Source organism: Podarcis cretensis, assembly GCF_951804945.1.
Source record: "Podarcis cretensis genome assembly, chromosome: 2".
Classification (NCBI taxonomy): Eukaryota; Metazoa; Chordata; class Lepidosauria; order Squamata; family Lacertidae; genus Podarcis; species Podarcis cretensis.
In genome coordinates, this window is record NC_137171.1 from 62,774,996 (window position 1) to 62,794,350 (window position 19,355).

Consider the following 19,355-nt stretch of genomic DNA (forward strand, 5'->3'; position numbering starts at 1 on the left):
TCTAGACTAAAGTGATTTTCTTTTAGAGTGTCCTAGAGAAATCTTAGACTTGCTGGCTAAGTAGGGACAGATAACTGGGATCAGTGACGGCAATCAAAGACAAAGCTATGCATGGTTAAGTACAAGCTCAACAGAACTTAAGCCTGTGTAGCTGTATGCCTGATATTAAAAATGATTATCATTAACCATTTGTGTTGCTGAAAGCACAGCCTGACTTTATACAATTGATGAGGACTCTGCACTAGGGACAATGTCTCTGCATAAATGGAAAGGTGGTACTGAAACCTACAGAGCTATTAATTATGAGAGACACTTCAAGCAGATGTGAGGCCTATAGCTGAGAATAAAGACAGGGCTTAGTATCTTCCTGATGAAGAAAACTGTATTTCAGTGCCAGACAGATAGGAAAACTGCCTGCCTCCAGGAAAATCATTTTACTTGGCTGAGGTACTGCCTGATTAAGACATTGCAGATTGCTGACCTTTGTAGATTTATAAACTTGCCATTTGACCAGGGGCTAATCATCTTTAGGTAGTTCTGTAGCTTATTGTGGAAAGTTATATATATTCATGGGGTAAGAACACTGGTTTACTGTACTAGGAAAGCCTAGGAATCATTCTCTTTAGAAGGGATTCCTTTGCTCCTACAAAAGCCTTGGGAGACTAACAGAGAAACAGGAAAGGTCTGAGAATTGGATCTATATTTACTAATCAACATTATGCATTTTGTATGACTGTGTTTGAATTTGTTACTGTCCTCATGCAGTACTTAGAACAATTATTATTTATGTTTGTGCAGTTGTAAAGCTGTATGAAGCTCTTTAATTTTTACAAATATTGTTGGTATTCAATGTTTTTAATGCCCTCAAAATTTCTATACAAGGCACACATTTAAGTTGCGCATGATATATGGTCATCTGACTGCCTGGTGAAGGGCCTCCAAGGGAAGGTCCAGGACCCTCCATGACTTTGTTCCATACTCTCTAACCTAGATTTTTATGGTCAAGGAACAGAGTGGAATCTTACCCTTTGCACCTCTCAATAAACTCAGTGTAGGCTGTACTCCTTTGCACTTGTTACACACACTAGGGTCGCTAACGACCAATGCCCCCACCTTCCTCTTCAGTGCATTCTTTTTGGTTCCTCAAGTTCTTCCCACCTTGCATGTGAACTGTGATGAATACTCATAAAGTCTGGCTCCCTCCCTTTCCATCTGCTTCCAGGTCTCTAAAAGGGAACATTATCCACTCTGCCACTGGCCCAACCCTCACATGTGCTTAAAGAAATCCTGCACACTTTCTTTCAAGTTTCCTAAATGTCAATTCCTGGCTCCCCTCCGCCCTTGAAGATTCAGTGAGTTCTTTACCTTCTTGTATGAGTGGTGGCGGCGGTGCTGCCTGGCTCTTGTTCATCAGAAGTCTATTAAGAATTGCACTGTCAGTGGTACCAGACCGACTCCTTCTGTCTGCTCTGACAGCTTCCACGATAGAACGAACTTGGACGCGTAGTCGGGGAGATTTTTCCTAGGAAGCAAACCCCATCACAAGGATTACCATGAGGCAGACTGTGGGCTTATCCACACCTCCCCTTGTCCCGCTGCTTTCCCCCAGGGAAAACCTCTCTTTAGTGCTCAATCTGAGCAAACAGCGATTTGGGTTTCCCCCAGATTGCCATTTGTTCCTAAACACTGGGTTTTCCTTTGGAAAGGAGCAGGACCAGGGGAAAATTGCTTGAATCCATACTTTTTAGGCATGGCACAAGTGGAAGTGTGGGAAAGCCTTCATGCTCATGCTGCAGTGATTCAATCTCAGCTCAGGTTAAGAAGCCCAGAAGCTCTAACCTCCACTTAGGAGCAAGTGACTAGAAGCAGAGAAGCAGACCCAGCTGTCAGAAGGCTCATTTGTTACTGAGCTGTAAAGTATTATGGTGAGCATCAGGAGAGCCCTGAACAAATGTCCATCTATTCCAGCAGCCTACCAGATGCCCCTGGGAAGACTGCAAAAACAGGGCATGTGGGCAGCAGCCCTCTACCACTGTTGTTCTCCTGCAACTGACATTTGGCGGTATGCTGCCTATGGGCCTCCTGGCAGGGGAAAGTGTGAAGCAGAAAGAGCAGAGCAGGTGAAGAAGGATGCTGGATCCTGGTTTGTCCTGTCGCTCTTAACACCACAACCCCCTTCATCTCCTTTCTCCAGCGCAGGCCCCTAGACTGAATGTGGGCCTAGCGAGGAAAAAAGTGATTGGGGGGACACAGTAAAGGAGGCAAAACCTGTGGACAAGGGCAGGGGAAGCAGCAGCAGTTTTCCAGCTCCTCCTCCTCTACTTTAGATTGTTTCTGACACTTTACAGTTGTACATCAGAATTATGTCCAAACATCACATCTAGCTGGCACCTCAGCCTTTTTATTTACACACCAAGCCATAGTGTTTAGAGGAACTGAAACATGCTTAAGCAAGTGATTTTTCTTCAATGATATGATGATGATGATTATGATGATGATGATGATGATGATGATGTTCAGCCTATCCTATGAAACAGAGTTAGAATTATTGCCAAGATAATGTCAGTCACATACCCTATAAGGACTGAATCCTTCCCGTTTGGTCCGCAGATAATTGGAGAGGTTTCCATATTTACAGAATTCAACAATAACCATGAGGGGACCTGCAGTAGAGAAGTCAAGAAGAAAGTGTGTTTCTTTCAGGCAGGCTTAAGCGTGAGAAATTTGTATTGCCTTGTCTTTCACACCATACTACCCACATGTGCAAGGCATTCTTCTAGCTGCGTTCCTCTCTAGACAAGCTTCTGAAGGCCACAGGGAGTGGTGGGCAGGGCCAGGAGCAAAAGTGGGTGGCGCAACAAATGTTAATTTATTGAAACACGCCCCATCAGGGTGAGCAAGAAGCATGATCAGAATTCAAATATACATTATAGCCTGGTAAAAGCATTCAAGGAGGAAGCAGAGCAGGGGCAATGTGGTATCAGGAGTGTCTCAAGGGACAGACAGAGAGGCCTGGAGGGCCATATTTGACCTCTATGCCTGAGGTTCCCTATCCTGCTGTACAGGGACAATGTGGACTGGCTCTTGTACCATTTTTCTTTTACATGCAAGGTGATCAAGACAGTGGCAGAAGTTGTGGCCTGGTGCGGAACTAGGGAGCCCAAGGGTGGGAGGTCATCACCCAACACATCTAGCTGATGTCAGTGAGGCATAAAGGTCGGCTGCATTACTATCCAGCAGCACAGTCCGGAACGGATATCCCACCTACCCTCTCTGTATTTTGTGGCTTTGCCCAATGGGAAAAGGGCAGTGCATGTACAGGACCCTGCTGTTGAATTTCTCAGTCGTCGTATTCATGAGCAGGAAGGAATTTGCCTGCAGATGTATCGGGCCAGTTTGGGGGTTTTTGCCTTCCTCATAGCAATTGTCACATTTGTGGAAAAAGGCATTGGGTTGGCTCCTTAGACAAAAGCTTGGGCTGGGTAGGTGTTCCACCCCCTAAATATCAGGCTAAACTCAAGGTAATCTAGTAAAGGGGGTAGGGTTCTATCCAAAAACCTGGACCACAGAACATCCTGAATGGCATCTTGGTGATATTTCCTTGTTAGATTTGCATCAGTGGAGGCTATCCTCTCACCTTGTACGACTCTTTGGCGATATCAGTCAGCAATTGGGTTAGCTGATTCAGGATCCATGCCCAATGCCTGTGGCAATAGAGTTGTGGCTATTTCTATCCCAAGCTGGTGCCATGTCTTTCTAACCGCATTCACACTGTTAATCCCCTCCTCCCCGGCTTTGGCTGCAATATTTACCGTTAGGTTTGGTGCAGGCACCCAGCAGGTTAACCACATTCAGATGGTTTCCAATATGGATGAGGATCTTCAGCTCTGACATAAGTGCTTTGTGTTCACTTGCAGTAGCTCCCTCTGAAAACAATGTTACAATTATCCCTTAATTGCCACTTCTAGCATCCAGATAGCTCATATCTATGTTTGTCACCCAAAACCATTCCTGAGATAGATAGATAGATAGATAGATAGATGATAGATAGCTATAGCTTGCTTTAAGAAATTGTTTGCAAATGTTACATTGCAAAGCTTGATATGATTCATCCAAAACAAAATATTAATTTCTTCATTCAGCATCCCATCTTCTAAGAGAGAGGAGAGGAAAGCGTAGTCTTTGCAACTACATAGCATGGACAACTTCTCTTGACAGTAAGTTATTATTTGTTTGTTGCAAAGGCTTTGTTATTCAAACATCTGCCTCTTTCAGCTCAGTACATTGGGAGTAACTGTACTCACACTAAACTCAATGGGACTTGCTTCTAAGAAAACATGTATAGGCTTGAACTTTAAGAATGCCATACAATGCAGCCACCATCATACATTCACTGGGCCTGCACGGCAGTGCCAGTACATTAAAATGTGTCATGCTCTGCTATTATAAGAAAGCTTAAGAAAAATAATTATAAATATGGGGTGGAATTCAGTGTAGTGCTAAGTTCTACTCATGCAGCCAGACTTCCCACCCCCATGTCCCCTAAGCCAAGTGTGGATGTCCACAAGCCCTGGAGATGGAACAGGAACATTGGGTGGCCTTTGCAAAAATCCCTACCTGAATTGCTCTTGGCCATTTGAAATTATGACTACAAACATTTGTGGAAAGCTCTAATTTCAAGGGGTTTGGATTCTTTTTGGTTCTGATTGTAACAGATGGAACCACAGCTTAATGCCTGACTGCAGCACCGTGGTTAATTCTGACAAACAGCGCAAGGTATACCCAGAGGTTTCCCTGAACAGCTGCTATATGAAGGTTCCTACCTGGAGAATCTGAGCAACGCTATTCTTGTCTACTGAGATAACTATTCTATTGTTGTTCCATTAGAGTATGCCACTTAATCTGTTTCCTCCTTGTTATCATCTGCATTATCTCAGCTGATCTTTTTCTCTCCTGTAATCAATCTTTGGGCACTGTAACATTTTTTTCTGAGACTCACTGGCCCACTGGGAGAACAGAGATGACAGTTTACCTAGTGGTAACTTACCATGGTATTGAGTACCCTGTTGGGATTCAGAACTTACTGGGTTAATTTTGTTCTGAGTGTGCCTCCCATTCTGACGTGATTGGAAGGAGGGAGGAGCTCTACTTGTTGTTCTCTCTGTGTCTCTGAGAGAGAAGGACGCCATGAATGCTAGCAGTCCAGGAGAATCTGAGAAATGCTGAGCTGTAAATATTTGCTGCAATAAAGAACTGATGAATTTGGACATACACAGTGCTTGGTGTGTTTGGATCTGAAGCAGACTGCAACGGTTTTGATCCGCTGTGTTTTTACTCTGCAAGGCGAAACCGGAGGAGAAGAAGGTCTGAGAGCAGCTTGGCTGGGAAGCGTGCCGGACCGCATTATGCTGGGGCTAATTGGGGCCATAAAGTAATTAGCCAGCCAGTGCCAATAAAGATCTTATCAGATTTCGTCACAGGTTATGGGGGACCTAATTACCGCTAATAAAACTGTTGCTGAGAGTCTGCCGGTGAGCTTTGAAGTCAGCTTTGAAGAGCTGGGAGGACGCTAGACGGAGCGGAGGTCTGCGTTCTGTGTTTTGCCTGCTGCAGAGAGGCAAGAGTTGCTCAGAGCTGAGAGAGCAGCTGAGAAATCGGGTGCCGGAGGGCTGACTGGTGATACGTGAGTACAGCTGGGGCCCCGGGGAAGAGGAGAGAATGGCAGACAGCCAGGTCCTTGAGGACGTTCCGCTTGAGAAGCTCACTTTAAGAAGTTGGGCAACCTGGTCCAGAAGAGTAAGGGGTTGGTTTCTGGTTACTGGGCTTTGGGATGTAAGCCAGAAAGAGCCACTTCCCCTGACAGACACTGCAGGCTTTGAGGCTGCGTTGCCTGAAGATAGCCAGCAGAGAATGCAAAGAGAGCTTGCTATGCTAAAAGCATGCGTACACGCATCACTTTTGCCCAGTTTGGAGGGCGTAAAGTCAGCAAGGGCTGCCTGGGAGGTGCTGAGAAGTTTGTGTGAAACTTCAGCAGGAGGCCAGGGCCCTGGGCAAGTCATGAAGAGCCTGGAAATGGCTGAAGCCCCAGTCCCTGAGGTGCAAGTCGGGGGGGCTGAGAATTCCAAAGGCAAGTTTCAAAAGTTTTCCACTGTGAGTGCTGAAGTGGAACGCAGTTTCAGCGAGGGCAGGGCTGGCACAGAGTGCTCTTCCGGAAGAAGGGGGGCCAGGCCAGCTGAAAGGAGCCCTGGGCAGTGTTTTTCCACTGGGGATTGTCGTATTCAGCCAAAGTCTGGAAAGCGGCGGAGAGCTAGACGTTTCAAGGTCGGCCACCTGGACAAAGTGAAGATAAGGCCTAAAGAGTCGCGTGGGAACGCAGAGGCCAGGCCGGTCTCCAAGGCAACGGAGGAGGCTACTTCTACGGAAGCTGCCAAGGTCCTGAGCAAGGGGGAGTTGGTTGCCAAGACAACCAGACAGAACTGCTGCAGAAGCCCAAAGAGAGGGGGCAGCGAGCCGTTTGTTGCCAGTATGGCTTTGTTTGAGGACAGCTCTGAGAGACACACTGATTTTCGCTTTCTAATCGACTCAGCAGCTAACTGCAACCTGATCCCAGAGACCCCTGCAGTCGAGATGTGGAATTGCAAGGCAATTCCGGCTGGGAAAACTGTTCAGTTTGCAAGTGGGGAAAAGAAAAATGTGAATAACATTGCAAATGTCTTGTTTTCTGTTTTGCAGGAGCAGATGGAAGTTTGCATTGTGCCAGGAGTGCAACACTGTATTTTATCTGTGCCTTATTTGTTGAAAAAGGGGTTTAAGGTTTGCTTTGAACATGATGTTTGTACAATCTCCAAAGGAGGGAAGCAACTGGTTAGAGTTGCAAAGGGGCAGAATGATCTCTTCATTCTTAAAACGTCTCTGGAGGGTGAGGGGAAGGTTGAGAAAGCACAAGCCCAGCGTGCTACAGTTCCCACTCATGTTTCATGTTCTTGTGCGTGGCATAAGAAGACAGCTCATGCTTGTCTTGAAGAACTACAGGTGCTACCTGAGGTTTCCAAAGGCTGTAGAATTGAGGAATGTGCAAGAGTCCTAGATTGTCAGGCTTGCAGACAGGCAAAGGTAAGAGGGTGCAGTTACCCCAGGGTGGAGAGGGTAACCACAAAACCTTTTGATCTTGTGCACATAGATCTGTTGGGTCCCATGAAGGAACCAAGTTTGGGAGGGGCCAGGTTTCTGCTGACACTGCAGGATGATTTTTCGCAGAACACCTGGACACATGGTCTCAAATCCAAGGAAGATGCAGCACAGCTGATTAGACGTTGGATTGAGGAGGTGGAACTAAGGTTCTCCACCAGAGTCAGGGAAATTGCTAGTGACAGATACGCACAGTTTACTGGGTCTGCTTTGCAGAAGTTCTTCCACAAGAAAGGGATAAGTCACACAGTGACTTCTCCTCAACAGAGGGGGGTGGCAGAGCTCAGAAGTGAGGCTCTGGTTAAGGCTGCACAGGTGATGCTGTCAGATTCTGGGTTATCTCCAAAGTTTTGGATGGAGGCAGTTAAATATGTGAGCTTCACCTGGAATCGGTCCTACAATTCAGTGGTAGGAGACACACCGTTTTTCATGCTTCACGGGAGGAAACCACAGGTTCACTTCCTCCGTGCGTTCGGATCAACGGCCTCGCTGCTGGTGCCTGAAGCTTTGCGAGGGCCAGGTGAACCCAAGTTCCAGAGAATGATCTTCTGTGGGTATGAGCCAGCGGCTCGTGCATGGAGGTTTGCGTACCCGTCAGGTGATCAGAGTAAGCTGCTGATCAGTAAACACGCTGAGTTCTGTAAGCAGGAGGAAAGGTCAAAGACCCCTGCCAGACGCGATATTCTTTCAGAATGTCTTTCTGATTCAGAGCAGGAAGGTTCTGATGAGGAGGAAGGAGAGCCAGGGGCTGAGTCTGCTGATGACGATCAGCCCACTGACCAAAGTCAGGAGCAGGATGGGGCATCTCAGCAAGTTGTAAAAAGGGAGCCCAAGAGTGAGCCTAGTTCTCCTGTGAGGGTAATTCCAAGGGTTCGAAGACGTGTTAAGTCAGAGGGGGAATCCCAGGATGCAGAGGACACACCTGCTGACCACAGTGAGTCAGAGGAAGTGCCTGAGTTTGTGCCCAGGAGGTCCAGTCGCACAACGAAGGGAATTCCACCTGAAAGGTATCAGGCCACAGGTGTGTGGGTAAGTTTCGCACAGTGCGAATCTGAGAGTTGTGAGGATGTTCCACAGATGCCTGACAGGAACGCCAGGAGAGGGCGCAAGGCATTGGGGAAGGGATTGATCTCACAGAGGTCTGCAAAGGTACATCCACAGGTCTTGTCAGGAATGGAGGCAAGAGGGGGTGTTGGGATTCAGAACTTACTGGGTTAATTTTGTTCTGAGTGTGCCTCCCATTCTGACGTGATTGGAAGGAGGGAGGAGCTCTACTTGTTGTTCTCTCTGTGTCTCTGAGAGAGAAGGACGCCATGAATGCTAGCAGTCCAGGAGAATCTGAGAAATGCTGAGCTGTAAATATTTGCTGCAATAAAGAACTGATGAATTTGGACATACACAGTGCTTGGTGTGTTTGGATCTGAAGCAGACTGCAACGGTTTTGATCCGCTGTGTTTTTACTCTGCAAGGCGAAACCGGAGGAGAAGAAGGTCTGAGAGCAGCTTGGCTGGGAAGCGTGCCGGACCGCATTATGCTGGGGCTAATTGGGGCCATAAAGTAATTAGCCAGCCAGTGCCAATAAAGATCTTATCAGATTTCGTCACATACCCATCTGATAATTCAATAACAAAATGGTTTTTACCAATATAAACAGCTGGCTCACCAACTGGTTCCATGGGTCCCAAGTTATCACTTGGGTCATCTATATTAACGGGTTATGGAGAATCCTCTCTGCCCTCATTTTATTGGATCTGATGTTGATCTGACTTTTAGAGCCTCTGTAGGTCAGCTCTGTTTGAAGAAGGCCACCTTCCCCTCACTCCCTGCCCAGCTGTATTGGGAGGAATGGGACACTGTTTAGCAGTTACTGACTGACAAACAGTCAAAGGCAAAGAAACTGAAGATTCAGAAAAGGCTATAGCTAATTACTTCTACGGAGGAAGATCAGCTTAGTGGATCCTGTTGGCAGAAGAACATATTGGGGTTAGGGTTGGGAGATGATGAGGAATTTGCTTAAATCATGGAGAAATGGACTTCCAGAAAGAAAAAATTAACCAAGTGAGTGTTTTTAGACAGACAAGTAATACTTAGATGTCATTTATTACGCCTACCTTTGAGCATTTTTACTGCCACTGTCTCACAGCTGTTACTCTTATTAATTCCAAATGCAGAGGCTTCCATCACTTTCCCAAAGGCTCCATGGCCCAGGACTTTACCTGAAAAAAGAAAGTTTTGGGGGGGAGAAGAGAGACAGCGTTTTAAAAAAAAATGGCCAGGGTGCAGTTAGATGAACTCATTTCATGTAATGACTGTAACAGTCATTGAATGGGATCAAAACAAAACAGGAAACTGGGACAAAAAAGAAGAAAAGGTGTGAAAAAAGGAAGAGGAAAGAATGGCATTTTCACCATCTCCAGGTGGCTGTATTTTTAGAGAGAGGGGAGGAAGTGAGACAGACGCAGAGTCAACAAAGCAGAGGAAGGAAACAGATAGCTGAAAATGAGGTGTCATTTTTTGTTGCTGTTGACCAGAGCGCATGGGAAAGGTGAGGCTATACTGCATAGGTATGAGAACTTCATAATTGTTCCATCAATGCCTGCCTTTCTGGCAGCCCTACAGAGGCTGGGTGCATGGGCTGTTCTAGAATGTGCTGCATTCTGAGACTGAATAGACAATGGCTTCTGTAGTTATTTCGTGGTGCAAACCAACTTTCATAAATGGCAATTGGATTTGCAATGGCAAGCTGGAAAGGAGAAAAAAAAAAGAACTAAACATATTCTTCACTTAGCAGCAAACAACATGCTGAACCTTACTGAGTCGAAGTCGTTCCCGAGGGAATTCCCATTTGCTGGAATCGTAGGGAAGGTATTCACATTGCTCATCCAAGGGAACTTCACCTGGGTCCATGATAATAGAAAGGTAGCCCGTCTTGATATCTGCATGAGCAGGCTGCGGGGAGGGAGAGATAAATCTGGTAAATCTGTTGTTTTGCAACGGGCCCCTATTACTGTGCAATTTTCCCTATGCCTTGAACCTCTACATTGGGCTTTGCTTGACAAAGCAAAAGGGGGAAGTAGATGGTCTGACATTTCAACATCCATGTTTCAGTCCCTCCATCCCAACTGAAAGAAAACTGTTACTATTAGCTCAGGATATATTGCAAATTTATCCAATTCCCTCTAAATCATTTCCTTCACAGGAAATTGTACACAACAAGGGTTCATCCTTCAGCTAAACTAACCAGACTGTTGAAACAAAGGAAACTAACTCTACAATTCTATGATTCTATGGGTCTGCAGTTATTTAAAAAAGGAGAGCCCTAATTTATTGTTTACATTTATATACCGCCTTTCTGCCAAGGCATCCAAGATGGCTTATCCTTGGTTATCCTCCCATAGCAATGCAATCTGTATTCAGCGGTGGTTGCCAAGGCAATTTCTCATTCTGCTGGAAACCAGATACTTCTCTACCTTAGGTGAGTGGGGCAAACTGCAAACATAAGGCAGTGGGAATGTAGAGGAGGGAGACAAAGCCATCCTAGGGCAGGGACGGGGAACCTTTTTCATCCCGAGGGCCACATTCCCTTCTGGGCCACATTTCAAGGGCCACATGTTAGTAGTGGGTGGAAGTGGATTTTGACCTTTGTGTAATAGGCTAGTTTCTACATAAACTTGTACAGCTCTCTCTCTTGTCTATTAAGGCTAGCAAAAGGCACTATCAGAGTTCATGGACACCTTCCAGCCAAGCAAAACCACTTGAAGCATGAAGACTGGCCAGTGAGGAGGTGTGGTCTGTGGAGAGGGCAAGATAGAGAGTCATTGAAGGCCACATTTGGGCCCCAGGCCTGAGGTTCTATGGGTTCTATGGGATCATCTCTTGCTCGTGATTCTGTTTGCTGTTCACCAAATCAGGCTCTGTTGGAAGGATCACAGGAGACTTACTCGCTTGATGTTACAGAAGATGAGGATTAAGAGAATCCAAAAGAAGATGGCAATGACACCTGTCCCAATTAAGATCACAATCTCCACATTGGTCCTGTCATCCGAGCCTACAGGTCAGAAAGAACCACATAAGAATTAGCAAGAGAATAAAGTTTAAAGCAGGCACATGACAAAACCAAGGGCATTTTCAAGAGACAGCAGAGGAAACATTGTTGAGAATATTCTAGATTTCCTTCCAGTTGGGATAAATATAGGAGAATATGATTTCTTTTTAATAGTTTGGGTTAAGGAAGATGAATCTTGTACTGTTGTCTCGGCATGGTCTTTATTCTGATGGGATCCCTCTTTCTTTCTTTTGCTTTCTTTCCAAATAACATTTCCCTCTACAGGCTTAGGGGGTTGAAGTTAGTAATAGTACCTTCTACAGAGACACTGGCGGAGGAATTCACACAACCCTTGGCATTGCAGACACTGCACAGGTAAAGGCCAGCATCCTCTTCTCTCACCCTCTGGATACTCAGCCTCTGATTGGAATCTGCCAGGTCAATTCCTGAAACAGGCAGAAGGGGAAGGGCTTTCAGGTGTGAACTAGTGGTGTTTAGGGAGGGCTGGGATCCTCAGGCCTTTGGCCTTGTTCAAAGCGGGCGGAAGCCTGGACTAAAATTAGAGTATAGAAATCAAACTGGGACCAGTCCTTTTCACCACTGCTCGCCACATGCTGTTGTAATCAGCACTTGGTGACTTTCATATGCCTCATCCCCCAGCAATGAAGTAATATTTGTGAAAGAGTAGCCTCCAGATGCAGTATGTAGTTTTCACAAAATGTAGTGTGCCAGTACGGAGATATAAACAAATCACAGGTTGTGGCTTCACAATTCACAGTTCTGCAACTCTTTAATTTTTGCAGCTCTTACAATTCCCAATTTTCATTTGGAATTTATTTTAGCCCACCTCATTATGGATAAAAGTCAGAAACTAGTTAGATAGATCCTGAAGGCTATACAGATAGAAAAAGCTTGTGGAGGTTTTCAGTGGTCAAAGAGTATAACATGACACACATTAATGGTAAAGTAACAAACCACAGAACCAATTGTTTTCTCCATGATCTTTATGGCATAAATCTTCTCTAAGAAAGATTTTAAAATTGATTGGTTTGCCACTGCAGGTCAGTAGAATGAAACTGGGGTCCAAATGCACCACTTACTTTGGTGAATGGGAACTGCCCATGTAGTCAAATATTTTCCTGTAGCTTTTAAGCACACAACTGATGAGGTAAGCGGTTTAATCTTATCCTACCCCATAGTTATCAGAATTTCAGTAGCAAAAACAGAAGTGACTGCTCAAGCATTGCCTGTGGTTCCTTTACATGCATGCAAGTAGTTCCTTGGAATTGCTGCCCATATTTCCCAAGGGATGGGCTGAAGGTACATGAGGCCACATGACGCTGAAGCTAAGCAGGTCTGGGTATGGTCAGTACCTGGATGGGTGACCACAAGGATTCCATATGTATGCTGCCTGGGGTTCCACAATGGAAGAAAGGTAGGATATAAATGCAATTCATATAAATGTAACTGAATTGAAATGTAACTGAACTGAATGCACCAACACACCGTTGCCTGGGCATACAACCCAGCCTGAATTTGAATTTGAATATCCCAACCCAGAGCCTTGCAAGGCTCCACTAGGAAGCAGGAAAATTCATGCGCCACTCATTCCCTCCCCCACAGATATCTTCAACCAGCCATACCTGAGACCTCTTCCACAAGCTTCTCATCCTTATACCAGCTGATGTTTGGAATGTGTGTGCCATCCACTTTACAGCGCATCTCTATGGAATCACTCACATTCACCAAAATGTTTGACAGGTTCTGCTTCAACCTGGGGACCTCTAGAGCTAAAAGAGGGACATTATGGTAAATGAAGGTGATCAACCACAAAAAAACAGTTTGGCAGAACAGTCAAGAAGAAACACTCTATAGCAGGGGTGGGAAACATTTGCTCCTTCTGATGTAGCTGGACCACAGCTGCGACAGGGGGCATTTTGTTAATTATGAAACAATATTTGAAATTTTAGTAAGCAGTTTAACAAGATTCCTGCTGTTGCCAGTATGAGACTCCTGGAGAGTTCAGGACCACTATGAACCTTATTATTGTAAAACTGGATATTTTAAATCATGAGTCAGCCTCATAAAAATACAGAAATAATAAACCAGACATATGAATGGACATAATTTTATTTGGCATTGGAATTATTACTTTTGCCTAGTCTAAGTTTCTCCTTTTCTTGATGTTTCTCCAGCTATTAGGGCTAGCACCTGCCCTTGTTATTTCTGCTGGTGAAAACTATGTTGTTTCAGGATTCTAACAAGAATATGTGATCCAAAAAGAAGTGCCTTCTGGATCAATCTGTGGCCCAAAGATTATATCTCAATCTAGGCTCCAGCCTAGTGGCTGAAATTCCCTGTGGCCAGTGCTACCACTGCTTTGTCATGGCCAAACATTCTCTTTTCCATACACCTTTCAGCATCACGAAGTCCTGCCAACTAACCTGACGAGTACTTTCAGAGTGGTCCTTACCATGCACAGAGATGTATCTTTTGTGGCAGTGCTTTTCGCTGTTCTCCCTGTTTTGCACTTCGCACACATAGTCCCCTTCGTCCTCTAGTGAGATACTTGGAATGGTGAGTGTCAAAGCAGCGTAATTGGAGTTGGGTTTGAAATGCAGCTCTCCTTGCATCTTTGTCGCATAGTGGTGGACATTCTTGCAATCCAAGACCAGCGGGTTGCCCTCTTCATCATGCAGCGTCGAAAGGTTGAGTCGGTACCACTGCAGGTTCTCATAGGTGTAATTGTCAGCATTGCAGCTTAGCCTCAGGTCTTGCCCCTCAATGGGCTCTTCTGAAGGCTGCGATTCAATTTCAAACCCATTTGGGATGGCTGCCAGGAAAACAAGACAAGGAAGCAGATGTGTGACGGAATTGTAAAAGCTGAAATACCAGTCTCAGGCTACGCTTATGGAATTCTATTCTATGTGCTCAAGGCTGTATGGTTAAGGAATGGGAGAAACCACTTACTTGTATGTGTTTATTTAAATGCATGCACAATGGTCGCTTCAAATATGCTGAATGAAAGGTTTGGCTTTGTCCCCACACAGAGAAGAATGAAAAAAGCCACCAATGAATAAAGCCACAATCCAAACACTGATAAGAGGAAACCACTACTATTATACTATGTCTTAGTATAATATGATTTATGACTTACTCTTATACTATGATTTACTATTATACTATGAGTGGCAAGGTCAGGGCTGTGTTGGCACACCAGCAGAGCCCCCTCTGGAGCTCCCACCGGTGCAATCATGCAGCCCCAACCTTGCCACTGTGCTGCTCTACTCTGGGAAGTGGAAGTGACACCAGTGTCAGGAGGCTGACTCCATAGCACAGTCCACTGGGTGCTCCTGGGAGTTGTAGTCCCAAACTTGGTTGAAGAAATCTGTTAAAGAGACAAAAACCCAGCTTCCTAAATATGTAATGAAACTGGGACACTACAGAGAGTCTATTCAGCGACAAGGCACTAGGGGGTGCTACTGCACCAGGAACACTTGGGAAATGCATGCTCCAGCATTTTTGTGGAAGGGAGCTTTGATCTCTTCACTAGCAAATATCTGCTCATAGGAAGCATGAGAGAGGAACTGAGTTTGTATTTTCTCTTTTCTAGCTCCAGGACATCTCTTGCATACTCTTATTTGCAGTGGAAACCAGCCTGGCTTTTTAACATCTCATAGTGGATATGTTTTATTCTGGATGCAGACTTTACTAAGGAGGTGGAGGCCCATGTTTTTGTTACAGATGAGGCCAGTTTGAAAAAATGAAATCCCAGATCAAACGATGAATGCTCAAATATAAACATCTGCAAAGGGAATTTTTCAAAAGGGCCTGGAAACCAAGCCTTATGAGGAACAGTTGAGGGAGCTGGGTATGCTTAGCTTTGAAAAGATGACAGTGAGAGGAGATATGATAGCCATCTTCAAACATCTAAAGGGCTGTCACTTGGAAGATGGAGCAAGATTCTTTTATCCTGCTCCAGGTTAGGACCCAAACCAATGGCTTCACGTTACAAGAAAGGAGATTCCAACTAAGCGTCTGGAAGAACTTTATGACAGTAAGAGCTGTTTGACAGTGGAACAGTCTCCTTCTATAGACAGTGGACTCTCCTTCCTTGGAAGTTTTAAAGCAGAGGTTGGATGGCTATCTGTTAAGGATGTTTTAGTTGAGACACCTGCATTGCAGGGGGTTGGACTAGATGACCCTCGGGGTTCCTTCCAACTCTACAATTCTATGATTCTGTAAAATCCCAATTTGAAAACTCATCTTTCAGCTACAAAGCTCAAATTTTGATCATGATTATAAAAAAGAAATTGAGGTGGCAAATGTGTGGCTCTACTGACTAAACTATAAGAACCAAAATTAGAGATTTACCCTCAAACTCAACGTTTTGACAAAGTTTGAGGGACCTCCTATATTATTAAAAATCTGATAATCTGAAACTGTACAGATTTTGAAATCTGAGAAAAATTTTAATTCACCACTAGCCCTTATTAAAAGGTCCGTGTCTTTCAGTGATCTGTATCTTCAGTCCCGGAGGAGGCCATATAAAAACACACACACACACACACACACACACACACACACACACACACACACAGAGTGCTGTCTGATTGTGAGCACATCATGGCAGTAATGCTTTTAAAAACACTCATGAACCATTCAAATGGTCTGTGAGCGAAGACAAAGGACTGACACCCCCCCCACACACACACACATACATGCTTTATGATACTCACTAGTTACATAGAAATAGATGAGCCGTTCATCACGGCCAACTTTGTTAGAGGCTGCACACTTGTACATGACAGAAACATTGGCTTCTTGGATGATAAGTTTGCTGACCGTCTGGTAAAGAAACAGAATGGGCAACATGAATGACATTTAAAATGTGGAAACACAAGACTTCTCAGCTTCTTACCAACCTTCCAGGAAGGAAGAGGATGCTCTAGCTTCATTCTTATGCTCTGGGGAATTGCATGATGAAATATTTAAGGGTATGTTTGCACTACCCATTCAATTTATGTCCAGTTTCTCCTATCTCTTCATTTTGTTTCCACTGATAGTTTGCTTATCATTCAGCATTGTCCTGTGATCTCCATTCACCACTTCCCCTACTGAAATGCTGCTGTTGCACTGAGACACTCCCCTCAATAAAAAGGGTTAAATCAGGGGCAGCAAACTTTATTTATGTGCTGCCATTCTGCTTACAGGGAAGTAGGTTGAAAGGGGGTTAGTAGCCATACACAAACAGATGGTGCATAATGACCTGACACAGAATTTTGGAGAAGCCAAGGACAGGAACAAAGAGGTGTACACCAGACAAATGCCATCTTTTGTCCCTGTTTAAAGAGAGGATTGCAGATGTAGGGCAAACTATAGGAAAAGCAACAGATGAGAAATGTATGGGTGGGACCACTAGGCTTGTCCACACTATAGTTGAGTGTGTTTGCAGCTGTTTGCATCCCCATTTAATTTGCTTAGTCCACATGATGTCACCTTCAAACAACACCAATCTCAGGGCTTTCCCCCTGTAAATTTAGGTTTACGCAATACGGGGATACTTTGATAAACTGGGGAAAATTTGGCTGCAAACCACTTCACCCAGGGTTGCAGATCATTTGTTTTGGTGTGTTTTGGATGGGTAAATCAATTGTCACTTTCTGCTACTGCTCTTTCCATGCCTGCTACTTCATCGGTGCTTTCATTGCTTTTCCAGCTGTGCCCGTAACTGTTTTTGGTGTACTCCTGAATGCAGGATTCCCCCCACCCCACCCTACCCCCAGCCTTTGATCCCACAGATTTGCATTAACCAGAAAATTGCACAAACAAAGCACATGAAAAATTTCTACACCAATTACATTGGGAAGCCATCTGAAAAGTGGGTGCTGAAATTTTACAATTGATTTCATTTCTTTTCCAGCATCCTAGTAATAGTGAGTCAGGAGCCTAGTCATTCTCTCATATATATATATATATATATATATATATATTCTTTTGATATTTTATTCTTTTGATATTCTTTTGATCCCTCAAATTTGCACAGAACTAGAAAACTGCACAAGCAAATTTATGATTGCCTGACAGTGTGTTTTTGCACACTTCTTGGGCAAAGATGTTAAGAAACAAAAAAACAAAACAAGGTGCACGTACCTGCATGCATGCCCTGTCAGTCCTTAACTGGCATAATAGAATCAAGAAATTAGAAGGCTACAACAAACGCAAAAGAGAATGCCTGCTAGTATGAATGGGAAAGACCACTCCAGTCTAATTTGAATTGGGGTGGGGTGGATTAAGAACTAAGTAATGCTCAAACGTGGACAAGCCCACTCTAAGATGGATCTGCTCTGCTGACCTTTGCAGATCATCTGTGGAAGGATAGCTCCAGTTCCTTTAATGATATATGCAGTGGTCCACAAAATGTCAACACAGCTGCTGGCTAGTGCAATTAAACCAACATAATATTTTGGTTTATAATATAAACCAAATAATATGATATTTAACAAATTCTACAGTACAAAACCATGCACAACAGGGTATGCACAACGTCCATCATCTAGATTTAATTCCTATTGCTTCCAATTTGTCTTATAACCTATGCTTGGAAATTAACTATTCTGGTGTTATAAGCCTATTCCACCTATCCGCATAGTCCTGCTTTCTTCTATTTCAGAAACTACATAGGAGTGGCTTTCAGTCTGTGCTCTAGGGAATCCTTCTTGTAAACTGAAAGGCTGGTTAGAAATTCATTCATCAAATGAAATCAATTAACCCTGGGAAGTTTATTCCTCGTTTGTTGTCTTGTAACAGACATTCCTTCAGGTTGCAATGAAGGAGGGAAGCAGGGCCATTCCATTAGCTCTGCTGAGAAACCAGCTCCATCAGGTTTCTCCCCGCATCAGCAGTCATTTAGTAGCAGCCATTCCGTCAGACTGTCCACAGAGGAAGAACAAAGGAAGCAGAGCCACTCTGTCACTCAGTGGAAAAACCAGCAACTTTGGGTTCTTCCTCTACTTGAATTGGTATCAATGAAACAAACAAATTTAAATAGTGGTACCCAGAGCTGCATCTAGTGACCTGTTCATAGACAGGAGACTTTCCTAATCTTCTGGAGTATCAATTCCATTAGCAAAAGCTTTGAAGGCCAAAAGACTAGCTATTTTCTTATACTGGCATACTCATATTATGAAACATATAGCCCACCTTTCCACTGAATATGATTCAGGTAGCTAACAACAATAAAATAAACAAATGCAAAAATGCCATCACATAACGGAAATGCGAGACAGCTTTTGGAGACACCACTCACCACTCCAGGAACATTACCAGAGCCCAAGCATTTGAGGGGCTGACTGGCAGAGTCAGAATTGCAAGTTATTTACAAATGTTTTCTATTCATGCTTCTTTCCCTACTAGTAACTTGGGCGGGGGGAGGAAATAAATAAATATATATGGCAATGGATCCTGTAAAGGACAAAGCGGGGGGGGGGGGGGAATGGGTTGAAGGAGAGAAAGTAAAGTAAAAGAAGTATGTAATATATGTTAAATGTAATATATGTTAAGTTACTATCCCAAATAATATCACCAAATATGACTTGTCTTTTATTAGAATAGGTTCAGAAAACAGACTGTCTCTTGGTATAAGCCATTAACACAGCCTGCATCAGAGCATGAAACATGCCTCTCTCCTTCCCATCATCCTTTCCGTTGCTTTCCAACTCCTGACTGAAATTGGAACAGGAAGTGATTTTGGAGGGGTGTATGAAAACAGGAAGTGACTTCAGGAAACTGGGAACCATTTGTTTGTTCTTTAGCCTGCATCACTATTATGCACGCGTGTTTGGTAACTGACATTGTCACCTAGAACAGGAAACTAGTCATAGAAAAGCACACATGACTCTGGCATTTATACAGGGGGGATGGAAAGAAACAGCCTTTAAATGCCAGCTAGTCATGCATCAGGACTGGAGAGAAAGAAAAAAAAATCGTTCCAGAAAGGAAATATAGTGTAATGTCCAATGGAACCTCTCACACTTCAAAGCAACACTTCATACACTTGGATCCACATATTTGTACTGGGATAGTGTACAGGGCCAAACTGTTCATAATGGCCCATTGAGTC

The 19,355-nt window shown here is 44.2% G+C and overlaps 2 protein-coding genes across 8 annotated transcripts in view; one reads left to right on the forward strand and one right to left on the reverse strand.

The window, feature by feature from the left end:
* The window catches only part of LOC307209763 (uncharacterized protein), a gene marked incomplete at both ends in the record, with an annotated part of 45,258 nt that extends 31,898 nt beyond the window's left edge, over positions 1-13,360 (forward strand). Inside the window, 3 exons of one of the 4 annotated variants that reach the window (XR_013835761.1) lie at positions 2,650-2,715; positions 4,143-4,217; positions 9,606-9,982. Of the gene's footprint in view, positions 1-2,649; positions 2,716-2,851; positions 3,112-4,142; positions 4,218-4,715; positions 4,778-9,605; positions 9,983-12,856 lie in introns of those variants that run through there. The other 3 variants (XR_013835762.1, XR_013835760.1, XR_013835756.1) reach the window with 3 other exon arrangements.
* The window catches only part of FLT4 (fms related receptor tyrosine kinase 4), a 93,736-nt gene that overhangs the window by 12,941 nt on the left and 61,440 nt on the right, over positions 1-19,355 (reverse strand). For all 4 annotated transcript variants that reach the window (XR_013835755.1, XM_079965125.1, XM_079965124.1 and 1 more), the window contains exons 12-21: positions 15,973-16,081; positions 13,707-14,066; positions 12,877-13,023; positions 11,548-11,679; positions 11,130-11,236; positions 10,002-10,137; positions 9,300-9,404; positions 3,813-3,926; positions 2,575-2,663; positions 1,366-1,522 (exon numbers count right to left, since the gene is read on the reverse strand). Coding sequence is in view for 3 of the 4 variants with exons in the window: in XM_079965125.1 (XP_079821251.1) it covers positions 1,366-1,522; positions 2,575-2,663; positions 3,813-3,926; positions 9,300-9,404; positions 10,002-10,137; positions 11,130-11,236; positions 11,548-11,679; positions 12,877-13,023; positions 13,707-14,066; positions 15,973-16,081 (1,456 nt within the window). In the remaining variant the exon portion in view is untranslated. The remainder of the gene's footprint in view (positions 1-1,365; positions 1,523-2,574; positions 2,664-3,812; positions 3,927-9,299; positions 9,405-10,001; positions 10,138-11,129; positions 11,237-11,547; positions 11,680-12,876; positions 13,024-13,706; positions 14,067-15,972; positions 16,082-19,355) is intronic.